Here is an 11,138-nt window from a genome sequence, read left to right as displayed (position 1 = left end):
AAAACAAGCAGAAAAGTGAGAAAAATCATATGGATTATTAGATACGTTGCAATACTTTTATACGCATCAGGAAAAACATGAATACATTATCATATATTGTCCAACTCACATTTGCAAATGGACACGATTTGTGTGGTATGTGGGAGTGGGCTGATATTTACCATGCAGCTCAACTCTTTCTCAAAAGAGTTATTATAGTAAATAAACAGATTTGAAGTTAAAGGTAGAATTGTACAATGCAGCAGTGACTCAGCTCTGTGTCTTGGACTGTAGTGACACAATCTTTTTCTTACTTTCTCTCTCTACCTTACTCTGCCCTTTATCTCTGTCTTCCTCCTTTTCCTCCTCTTTATCTCTGTCTCTCCTGCCAGTTGAGATCTGTTCTCTTTAGACTGCAGTCAGCTGCATAATTAAAATGCTGACTGGCACATTAGGGCCTTTTTTCAGCCATTTTGACTATAAAATTGATGTTGCTTGTAGGAAATGCGCAAACCTGAGGAACTCCATAGACTAAGGCAGATTTACAAGGGAGCAATAAGTGATTTTAGATCTCCATCTGTGTAGCAGTGTATATTATAAAGTTTGTTTTAAAATGCCATGTCTGGAATTAAAGTGTGGTTGTGATGATGGATTGTGGTGTTTCTCCTTGACAGGGCATGCTCCAGCAGCGAAACTGAGAGCGAGGCGGGTGATCTACTGGACCAGCAGTTTGAGGAGCTCAACAACAAGCTGAACTCCGTCACTGACCCGACTGGTTTCCTCAGAATGGTTTCCAGAAACAATCTTTTTAACAGGTTAGATAACAAAAAACAGTGGGATGTAATTTTGTAAGCCTTGTGTACACTGTAGCCAGACTGCGATCTGCATGTGGTTTTCAATGAATGATGGCAGTCAAAGCAAAGCAAAGCAGACTTCAAACTGTACTCTGTGAAATGGCAAGAAGAGCTTCTACAGTATCTTCCTAGAGTACAAGTGGAACCCAATGAAATATCATTATGGCTTTTAAACAGCATTTTTATTAGAGAGCAAAGACAAGCTGAGAACATAGAGTAGTATGAACTTGGACCAAAATGCTTTGTGCACACAAAGGTACGATCATAGAGCAGTAAAGTGAGCAGTCACTTCAGACTTCAGATTCACTTCAGACTCTTCAGTTTTGAGGGGACTGAACAATGATGAACATTGTATTCATAGTTCATATGCTTGGTCTTTTGTGTGTGTGTGTGTGTGTGTGTGTGTGTGTGTGTGTGTGTGTGTGTGTGTGTGTACTGTAGTACCGTATACTTTAATACTGTATAAAATTTGTGTTTATGAGGCAGTGTTACTGTATAAAAATTAGGCAAGATACAATAACTATCTAATAAAAGCTAAATGTATTAAGGTCGGTGGTTAGAAATAGTCTCAGTTATGATAATCATGCTAATTTACCACCTCTGCACATTTTCACTGTAATCTGGTTTGCATCTACATTTAATTGGGTGTTAACCTATAAAAGTGCACATTCTTTCAGGAGAAAAAAACTTTAATTAGAAGTAAAAAGAGTCGTGCTAAATAAAACCCTATGTTTCCTGCAATCATCGAGACCTGCTCACACAGCGTACAGCAAAAGATGAAGTGTTGTGCTACCTGAGGCCGGTCGTGAGTCCACACATCAGTGGTCTCTCACTTGTCATAAACTCTGGTGACCTACAAAGGCTCACAATATTTTTTCAGTACCACCCAAAACCATAAAATCATTTCTGTGAACAAGTATGTGTTCCTCTTGTAACATTTCCATTTCAGTACAGAATGTAGATGTCGATCTCTGCACATGAAATTTCAAGTGACTTTCTTCTTCCCCTCCTTATGTTTATAATAATATTGCACAAGTATGGATAATGCGTAGTTCTAAACCAAACATCAGTAAGATGTGCAGACAGAACCAGAAATTCCTGAAGCTTAGTGGTGGAGGCTAATGGATGCAATGGGTGGCGGTGGGAATTACACAACAAGTTGTGATTATTAAATTATAATGACATATTTTTATATGTGGCGCCTAGGGAAACCCTTCATCTAGTTATAATGTTGTAAATTCTGTCTGTCCACTAAAATTACACACTTAACTAGCAAACCTTAGACATCTTTAGGGAGATTGATCTTTGCTAAAAAACCTAGACTGCATTAGAAAGTATGTGAAACATATTCATATGTTTGTTTTTTAAAGAAGGTATATCAAATTATGTATGCAGAAAAAAAATCTTTTTAATATTAAAAAACCTACAATTTATGGTCATTTGCTGTTTTGATCGACTGATCGAATGCTATTGCTAATATTGTTCTTAAATTACATGGTGTGTATTGGTGTGAATTTAATTAGCCCAAAGCATGAATTTCACACAACTCAGACATTAGTGCTGAACATGTGGTGTGGCTATGGTACAAAAACATTTCAAAAGGTCTTGCGTGTGTTTTAGTCTATTAAATATCAGAAATGTTCAGCCTATAGGTCTGAAAATTGATTTGGACCCATTGGTTTGTACATAGAATCGGTGCGAAGGTTTATCACTTAATATTGAAAGTTTTAATAAACTACATACATAGGATCTATATACTGTACATACTGCACATAAAGAATTTAACATACAAATAACAGATAGTGAAGAGCAATTCAGTGGCATCAGTATTCTTCTCTGAGGTTGTGCATGTTATCCTTGTAGTGACTGTTTTTTTTGGGTTTTTTTTTTTACATATTTCTTTAGTTTGTTTTTTACAAAGAAAACAAATATGCCAGTGCATTTGTGTACTTTTTTGTTATTAGTATTATATTACAGAAATGGTAATATATGAAATCAGATTTTAACAGGCAGTCAGATTTGAGAATTATATAACAATTCACATTCATATCACAATGCTGTTTAATTCTTCAATCTGACTGCCTGAAATCTGATCAGCCTGAGCTGCTACTAAGTGTAGAATGATTCAGTGATGAAGTTTCCAGGCAAGGCTGATCATTAGGGACTCGGTGTCAGGGTAAATTTTGCCACTCAGCTGGTTATTGCACTTCCTCATTTATTTAAAGAGTGTAAAAAAGAGACTGGGATAAAAAAAGAAGAAGAAAAAACACTTAAAAGACTTGTCTAAAGGGGGGGACGAAAGACTGTGAGAGAATGTGAGAATATTCTGTGAAGCATTGTCTATACCATATTTTAATGAGAAAATCACTTTTAATGTAATGAGTCTGAGGTGCTCATTGCTACGCTGTGGAGTTATGAACACTCTGGATTCATTAGCACAGGGGCGACATCTACAATCAATACCCCCGTTCCTGCTTTTTCAGACAGAGGAACCTGCCAGTGATCATTCCTAATCTATCTAGAAGTGACTAAGACTGTTGTGGCTCCAAGTCGCAGCTCAATAATCCAATTATTTTTCTAGTTGATCAGCTGCATACAAACCATATGCATTTATTAAACACTCATTAACCCTGTCTACGTTATATGCAGATTCTAGATTTGAAAAAACACTTTATATTTATTTTTTCAAATCTACATACACATAGGCTAAAAAATACTAGCAAAAAAAAAACTAATTCAAATCCTTTGAAACCAAATTATGATCAGTACACCACAAATCATGTTTATCTCCTGGAGAGTGGTGTGGTGGGGTTTTAAAATTCTGCAAGCACTTATTTGCTTTCTGCACAGATACACAGTGCCATCTAGTGGCATGTCTGTATAGTAAGACATATATAGCAGAGTGTATATGCTGCTTCCTAATCATCACGGTGTGTTATGTTCTGTGTGTGATCCCTTGCCTCAGGAGCTGTCAGAGTATGACGAGTCTTTTCAGTAACACGGTGTCTCCAGTGAAAGAGGGGAGTTCCTCTCTCTCCCGACGCTCCAGTACCCTCAGCAAGCCTCCCCTTCGTGCCCTCTATGACCTTCTCATCGCTCCTATGGAGGGGGTAAGGCACTGCAGCATGGGACTTATTCTTGTTTGTATTTATTCATGTTTATTTCTTGTTTATTTCTTAAATAGATTTTTAGATTACCGCAAAATTTCATGTGTTGTTTCAATATATAGATACAGTACATGGGCCTGTTTTATGCTACACAACATCATTGAGATAAATCCAGCATCAGGCATCAATTTGGAAAAAAAAGCTAAAATCCCAAATGGCATCCTATATAATATTTATTCTCTTTCCATCTCTCTTTGTCTCTCCATCCCTGCCTCTTCCAGGGTTTGATGCACTCCAGCGGCCCGGTAGGCCGGCACAGGCAGCTGGTGCTGGTTCTCGAAGGCGAGCTCTATCTCATCCCGTTTGCTCTGCTAAAAGGAAGCTCCTCCAATGAGTACCTGTACGAGCGCTTCAGCCTTATAGCCATGCCCTCCATCGGCAGCCTGGGGGCAAATGCCAAGGTCAGATATCTATTACTCGTTGTGATATAAGGTACAATATATTTAGACATATTATTGTTTTGCCTTTGAAAGTGCTTGGTAAAGAACAATTATTTTATTATTCTATTTTCTATAGGTTCCTATAATTATACAACATAAACAGCACATAAATACATAATATATAATATAAATACATAAATTAATGAGAATTTTTAAACTGAGCTTCCCAGTCTTTAAAAACTTTTGAGTAAAAATTATTGTAAATGAATTTGAAGTGCAATAATTTACATTGATGATAATTGTATTTGTTCTCTCTCTCTCTCTCTCTCTATCTCTCTCTCTCTCTCTCTCTCTCTCCCTAAGGTTCATCCTCGGCGTGCGGGCCCAGCGTTGTGCCCAGGGGGCAGCTCTGCAGTGGTGGTAGGAAATCCTCGCTTGCCTGCCTCAGTAATGGAGCGCTGGCTTTGGGGTCCGATGCCTTCTGCCGAAGAAGAGGCCCACATGGTGGCGGAGCTGTTGGGTTGTCAGCCTTTAACCGGTCCTAATGCCATTAAACAGCGGGTCATGAGTGCCTTGAGCCAAGCTGAGTGTGCCCACTTCGCCACACATGTCTCTTGGAAGCTGGCAGCTCTGGTGCTATCACCCAATCAGGATGGGCATGGTGCTAATACTTCAGGCGGGGCAGCTGGAGGCACTGAGAGCAGCATGAAGTCTAACTACAGTATCAAAGATGATGCTAGTGATGCCGAGAGTGTGTGTGACAGCCCGCCACCGCAGGAGTTTCTGCTTACAGCTGCAGACATCCTGGACCTCCGAATGCCCGTCAAACTCGTGGTGCTGGGGTTAGTCTGTCTCTGTGTTAGAGAATGAGCAAATAGCTTTATATCATATATTAAATACTGTATGTATTGTTTTACTATTTTGTTAACTTGTAATGTAGAGTATTCTTCTTACTTAGTCTTCTAAGTGTGTATCAAAGTAAATGTGTTTTGGATGCTTTTCTTAATACAGGAAAGCAGTAAAATCGTTCTGTGTAATCACCCATACACTAAATACACAGTTTGTGTTAAACTGGCCATGCTCTGCTTCTCATGTTCTCAGTTGAGTTACAGACAATTTAGAAATGCCTTCATCTGTATCAGCTAATGGCCTTACACAGAGTCTAATGTTAATGGTGATCTGTCCAGTTCCTACCAGGAATCAGATTGTAAGGTGACAGCGGACGGAGTGGTGGGACTGACTCGCGCCTTTCTAGCCGCAGGCGCTCAGTGCGTGCTGGTCTCTTTGTGGCCTGTGCCTGTAGCTGCCTCCAAAATGTTCGTCCACGCTTTCTACACAGCCCTGCTGAACGGCACAAAGGCCAGCGCCGCCCTCGCTGACGCCATGAAAACGCTTCAGGGCAGCAAGCAGTTCTCTCATCCTTCCAACTGGGCAGGTTAGGCCACGATATTATACACATCATACCACTGTGATGATAATTTTTATCCCAGACTTTATAGCTAAAAACGCTCATCTTTTTTCATCTTTACATAGGATTCATGTTGATTGGCAGTGATGTGAAGCTGAACAGTCCCTCGTCTCTGATTAGCCAAGCCCTGGCTGAGATCCTGCAGTATCCAGACAAAGCCAGAGATGCCCTGAGGGTTCTGCTGCATCTTGTAAGAGACGCACAAAGCATCATAGCATTAGAGCGTGTGATGAATCATAATATCTCAGCCAGAATGTTACACACACAAACTATTTATGTTTGTGTATTTTTGTTATTTTAGACACTCCAATTCCTGGTTTTCTTCATTTATAATTTCATGCTTGATAATTTCATTTTAAAAATCTGAGTACTGTATTTCAGCCAGCAGCACAAAGTCTGACTTCTATGTATAACATATTTTTAGAAAATTCTGAATTTCTTGGTCTCTCACACCCAGGTTGAGAAATCGCTGCAGCGTATTCAGAGTGGTCAACGCAATTCCATGTACACGTCTCAGCAGAGCGTGGAGAACAAGGTGGGGGGCGTCCCAGGCTGGCAGGCACTGCTCAGTGCTGTGGGCTTCAGGTTGGATTCAGGAGGTGCCGTTTTTTTCCCTATGGCAGATCCTGGAGATCGACTCCAACAGTGCAGCGCCACCCTGCAATCTCTGCTAGGTACTGTATGTTTGCACATCGTAGAATTAAACTGGTCACAATGAGACAATGTTTTTGTTTTTTTCATTTATGTATTGGAAATATGGAAGCCCTCAACAGGGATAGCCTACAAATAAAAATAATGTACTGTACTAAAGCTTTTTATGCATCTGCACACATAATTATAATTCACACACTTTAACTATGCAGTTGTACTTTCTTTATTTATTTATCAGACACACACTTGTTTCCGATGCATTGAATTTTTTGTTACATGCTCAAAAGCCCAACAGTGGATCTCTGATGGCTGCATGGTCTGATATGTAAAGCACATCAGAGATCCTAATTATAGTTAAAAGGGAGGATGCTGTAAAAGTATGTAGAACATTGATGATGAGAAAAGTAAATGTGTAAAACATAAATGTACACCAAATCTTCTCAGGGATGGACATCACTGACATTGAATGTTACTTATTCCTTGAAAAAGATTTACATTTTATTCAATGAACATCTCACTGAGAGATACTGACTAAAGGTGGAAACACGTTGGTAACTTGAATATGCTTAGATTAAGAAATCACAATGCCTTCTGCTCCTGTGTGTCCTCAGGTCTGCCCCCTCCTGCTCTCCAGGCCCTTTGCAAGCTCATTACAGCTTCTGAAACCGGCGAGCAGCTAATCAGCAGGGTGAGGCATTGCAACAGAGCACAGCACTACACACAACATACATGGCTTCAAATATGAAAGCTGTCTTTATGGTTACATGCATCTTGAGCAGTATTTTCAGAGGCTTGCATGCATATTGTGCAGTTACTAATGCTTGCTTCACATGCCATTAAATCCTGTATTCTTCTCTTTTTCTTAACCTGCCATTTGAAGGCTGTTAAAAATGTAGTGGGAATGGTAAGTGCTTTCAATAATCGCACTCAGCTTAATTGACCTGCCTTTCTAAACATACCTAATAATAATAATAATAATGATAATAAATCTAGTTCTGCAGTAAAATTTGTATTTCTTGTTTCTGATCAGTCGTTATATGACCCTCTTCTAAATGTACAAATCATTCTTGGCAGCTTCACCAGGTGCTGGTCCAACTGCAGTCTGGAGAAAAGGAGCAGGATTTTTCACTGGCCCCCATCCAGGTGTCCATCAGCGTGCAGCTCTGGAGGCTGCCGGGCTGTCATGAATTCTTGGCTGCTCTGGGTAAGTGCTGAAGCAGACTCAACATGCTGTCTGAAGTATGTGAGGTTATGGTATTGTAGCTTTATCAGGTTACATTCTGTGTCATGTGTGTGTTCCAAGTATGGACTTTGGAGCCTCTCTGTCTTTCTCCCAAGCACTTTAGCTCTTTTGTTCTGCCTTTCTATCGTAGGATTTGACCTGTGTGAGGTGGGCCAGGAGGAGGTGGTGCTAAAGACTGGGAAGCAAGCAAACCGCCGCACTATGCACTTTGCCCTACAGTCTCTTCTGGCCCTGTTTGGTAAGACTCATCATCTGCTTATTAACCCATCTGATTAAAAGGTTCTTATGAGTCACTGATTGCATATTGCATACAAATGGCTAAATAGAAATGTCTGTTCCTAATTTTTTTAGACTCCACTGAGCTTCCTAAGCGTCTGAGTCTGGACAGTTCCTCATCCCTGGAGTCTCTGGCTTCAGCTCAGTCTGTATGCCAGCAGCTGCCTGTGGGTTATGCCAATCCACCCTTCTCCCCTCCATGCCCTGACAGCCTGGCTTCAGACGCCATCTCTGTCTACAGCCTGAGCTCCATTGCCTCATCCATGAGCTTCCTTTCACGGCCTGATGGAGCATCAGATGTCACCGGACAGCGTCCACGCCATGCTAGCCTGTTCACCCCACAGCGGCACTCGGCTGTGCCGCGTAGCCGCTCTTCACCACATGGTGCTGCCCGTGGGCACGATGAGGATGAATATCAAGGCTTTAGCATCATCAGTAGCGAACCACTAGGCACTCATTGCGACACACTTCCCCGACCAGCTGGGCATCAGCGTGGCACTGGCCGTGGGGGAGCAGGTAGGGGTTATGTGGCATCAGTTTCATCCAGAGGCAGTGTCAGCACTCCAACATCGCCTGTGAAGACCGCTAGCCTGATACCCAGTGCCAACTCGCCCTTCCAGAAGACCGGCAAAGCAGGCAACTCAGACACTGGAGAGTCAGATCAGTCTAGCACAGAGACAGACAGCACAGTAAAATCGCAGGAGGATCACCCACCCGCACCTGCCGCACCTCTCGATCCACAGGAGCTGGCTCAGAAGATCCTAGAGGAGACACAGAGCCACATGCGAGCAGTGGAGACACTCCAGAGGGGCAGCATTTCAGGACCAGGTGATGCCCCAACACCAACTGGAGGCACTGTCTTCCGCTGCTCAGAGACCAGTGCTTTCAGCCGACCCAGTAGTAGAGCTAGCATCAAATCACAGAAGCTCCAAAAGATCAGCTCGGGTTATAACAGTCCTGCCATGTCAGAGACATCCCTGAAGGACGGCAGTCAGCCATCACCCACCTCTGACAGCCTTCATGCCCAATTGAAGCTTAAATACCCCAGCTCACCTTACAGCGGGCACATCTCGCCTAGCTCAGGCCACCAGTCACCCGCAGGCAGCGTACCCTCTCCCGCCCTGTCTTATTCATCCACCGGCTCCACACGTTCCAGCCCAGGCGACCTTGACCGGCTCAAACTGGCTGCCATCGATGAGAAAGTGCAAGCAATTCACAATCTAAAGACCTTTTGGGCCAGTGCAGCTCAGCAGCAGCAGTCTGGACCAATGAGAGCCTTCCATGGTGGGGCAAAATTGAGTGCCTCCCAAAGGGATGTCCTAGGCCTTCTTAATCTTTCACCCCGTCATGGCAAAGATCACAACTTGCCCAGCCATGAACTTCAAGACATGGGACTTCAGTCGATGGAGCCCAGCTCTAAAAACCCACCCAATGGCCATAGGAAGATGGAGCCAAAAAGAGTTGCCCCCTCTCCCACGGCTTCTACAGGGAGTAGCCCTGGTTCCCATACGATCAGACTGCCCACTGAGAATGGGTATAAATTTCTTTCCCCTGGGAGATTCTTTCCCTCATCTAAATGCTGAAAGGTTTTCTCCTACATTTGAGTTTTTTTCCTGAAATGGTAGGAGTGGAATATTTGGATGCGTGCCATTCCTTTGGCAGCAGTAGAAAGGATAACACAAGGTTATGACCCAGATATGAGCCTCATGTTTGTCCACTGTGTCAGATTGACCATAGAGCATATAATCCTTATGCTTCCACCTACACTGTAAAAGAACCATTGATATATGCAGACTGACCGAAAACTGACATGTCAGAAAAAAAAAAAAGATTATACCAAAATGGTATTAGTACAAAAGACGCTTGCTGTTTGTGTTAGTGAAGGACCACATGGCTTTGACTGGTTTGTTTGATTTGATTTTTTATTTTTTTTCTTTCATTTTTAATATAATTATTGTTATTGTTATAATTATGGATTGTAATTGTTATTACAATTATTTTTATGTAAATTAAAACAAGTGTTTTGCAATCGGTATTATACATTTTTATATTATTAAAGAGACACACCATGCACAAAAAAGATGAACAAACATTTTCATATTTTTATTGAAATGGTGAAAAGAAAAATGCATCTGACCTGACATCTATGTGAATTGAGTGTCAGTATTAAAGCATGGGTTCTCTTGCTCTTCAGTGATTTGATGTCTTTTTAACAACAACAAAAAAGAAGAGATTTTTGCATATGTTCTCATCCAGAAATATTCAGTCATTTCTCAATAAAAGGGTTTAATTTACTTGCTTGGAGTTTTACATTTTTTTCCTTATGTTTATTTTAATGTTTAATGCTTTTAAAATGAGAAATGAGAAATCTTAATAATAAACAACTGCATATTGGACTGGAAAATAAACCGCAGCATTTTCAGATATATTTTCAAAGACACAAACTACAACTGCATAAAACAAATTGATATAAAACAAATCTTTTTCGTTGTTTGTTTTTATCTGCATGCACTCTGTAGAGCCACATTACCGCATGTGTTCTATCATCTGCAGTGTTTAGTTAGTTAGTCATCATCTACCTACCACAAGATCAACACTGACCTAATGGGTGATGGAAAATATATTGCATAGCAGTTACACTGAGATGGAGTGGGTGGTTCGCTGGTACAGGTGGCATAATTCTTTAAACACTTAACAATAATTTAATAGAGAACTTTACTTTGCCTCAACTTCTGTGTCTTAAGGATCACTGGGCACTTGTACACCTGTGCATACAATTCACCAATGCATAAAATCATTGAGATTCAGGTAAGGAGCATCACTTGATGTTCACACATCAGGAGAAGATTTCAGCGACTTTGAAATAGTAATGAGCAAATTGTAAGGCATAATGTGATGTTCAAAATATGTCAAGTTATGTTTATCACATCTATTATAAAAGTACACATTAATATTTATGTTTGTATGTTTCTGTTAATCTGCTGAAAGTGCTACGATGTTTAAGTTAATTCACGTTAAGCTGTATAGGAAGATCTGCCTTGAAGATGAACTTCTGTCCAAGCTGTTCTTACAGCTCATACATTTCGAATGGTGCTGAAAATCAGCCAATCACAAGTTTCG

At 41.0% G+C, this 11,138-nt stretch overlaps 1 protein-coding gene across 4 annotated transcripts in view; it reads left to right on the top strand.

Annotated features, from left to right (window-relative positions):
• ttc28 (tetratricopeptide repeat domain 28) overlaps positions 1–10,312 on the top strand; it is a 237,290-nt gene extending 226,978 nt beyond the window's left edge. For 3 of the 4 annotated variants that reach the window (XM_046860774.1, XM_046860775.1, XM_046860777.1), the window contains 12 exons: positions 654–794; positions 3,799–3,943; positions 4,222–4,401; positions 4,744–5,222; positions 5,568–5,815; positions 5,914–6,038; positions 6,306–6,522; positions 7,111–7,187; positions 7,380–7,403; positions 7,574–7,703; positions 7,873–7,980; positions 8,094–10,312. In XM_046860774.1, coding sequence (XP_046716730.1) covers positions 654–794; positions 3,799–3,943; positions 4,222–4,401; positions 4,744–5,222; positions 5,568–5,815; positions 5,914–6,038; positions 6,306–6,522; positions 7,111–7,187; positions 7,380–7,403; positions 7,574–7,703; positions 7,873–7,980; positions 8,094–9,601 — 3,382 coding nt within the window. In that variant the 3' untranslated portion in view covers positions 9,602–10,312. The remainder of the gene's footprint in view (positions 1–653; positions 795–3,798; positions 3,944–4,221; positions 4,402–4,743; positions 5,223–5,567; positions 5,816–5,913; positions 6,039–6,305; positions 6,523–7,110; positions 7,188–7,379; positions 7,404–7,573; positions 7,704–7,872; positions 7,981–8,093) is intronic. The other variant, XM_046860776.1, reaches the window with a different exon arrangement.
• Positions 10,313–11,138: the final 826 nt, after the last annotated feature.

Source organism: Silurus meridionalis, chromosome 11 (genome assembly GCF_014805685.1).
Source record: "Silurus meridionalis isolate SWU-2019-XX chromosome 11, ASM1480568v1, whole genome shotgun sequence".
NCBI classification, from domain to species: domain Eukaryota; kingdom Metazoa; phylum Chordata; class Actinopteri; order Siluriformes; family Siluridae; genus Silurus; species Silurus meridionalis.
The sequence above is the reverse complement of the archived record's forward strand: the minus strand, read 5'-3'. Positions and strand labels throughout refer to the sequence as shown.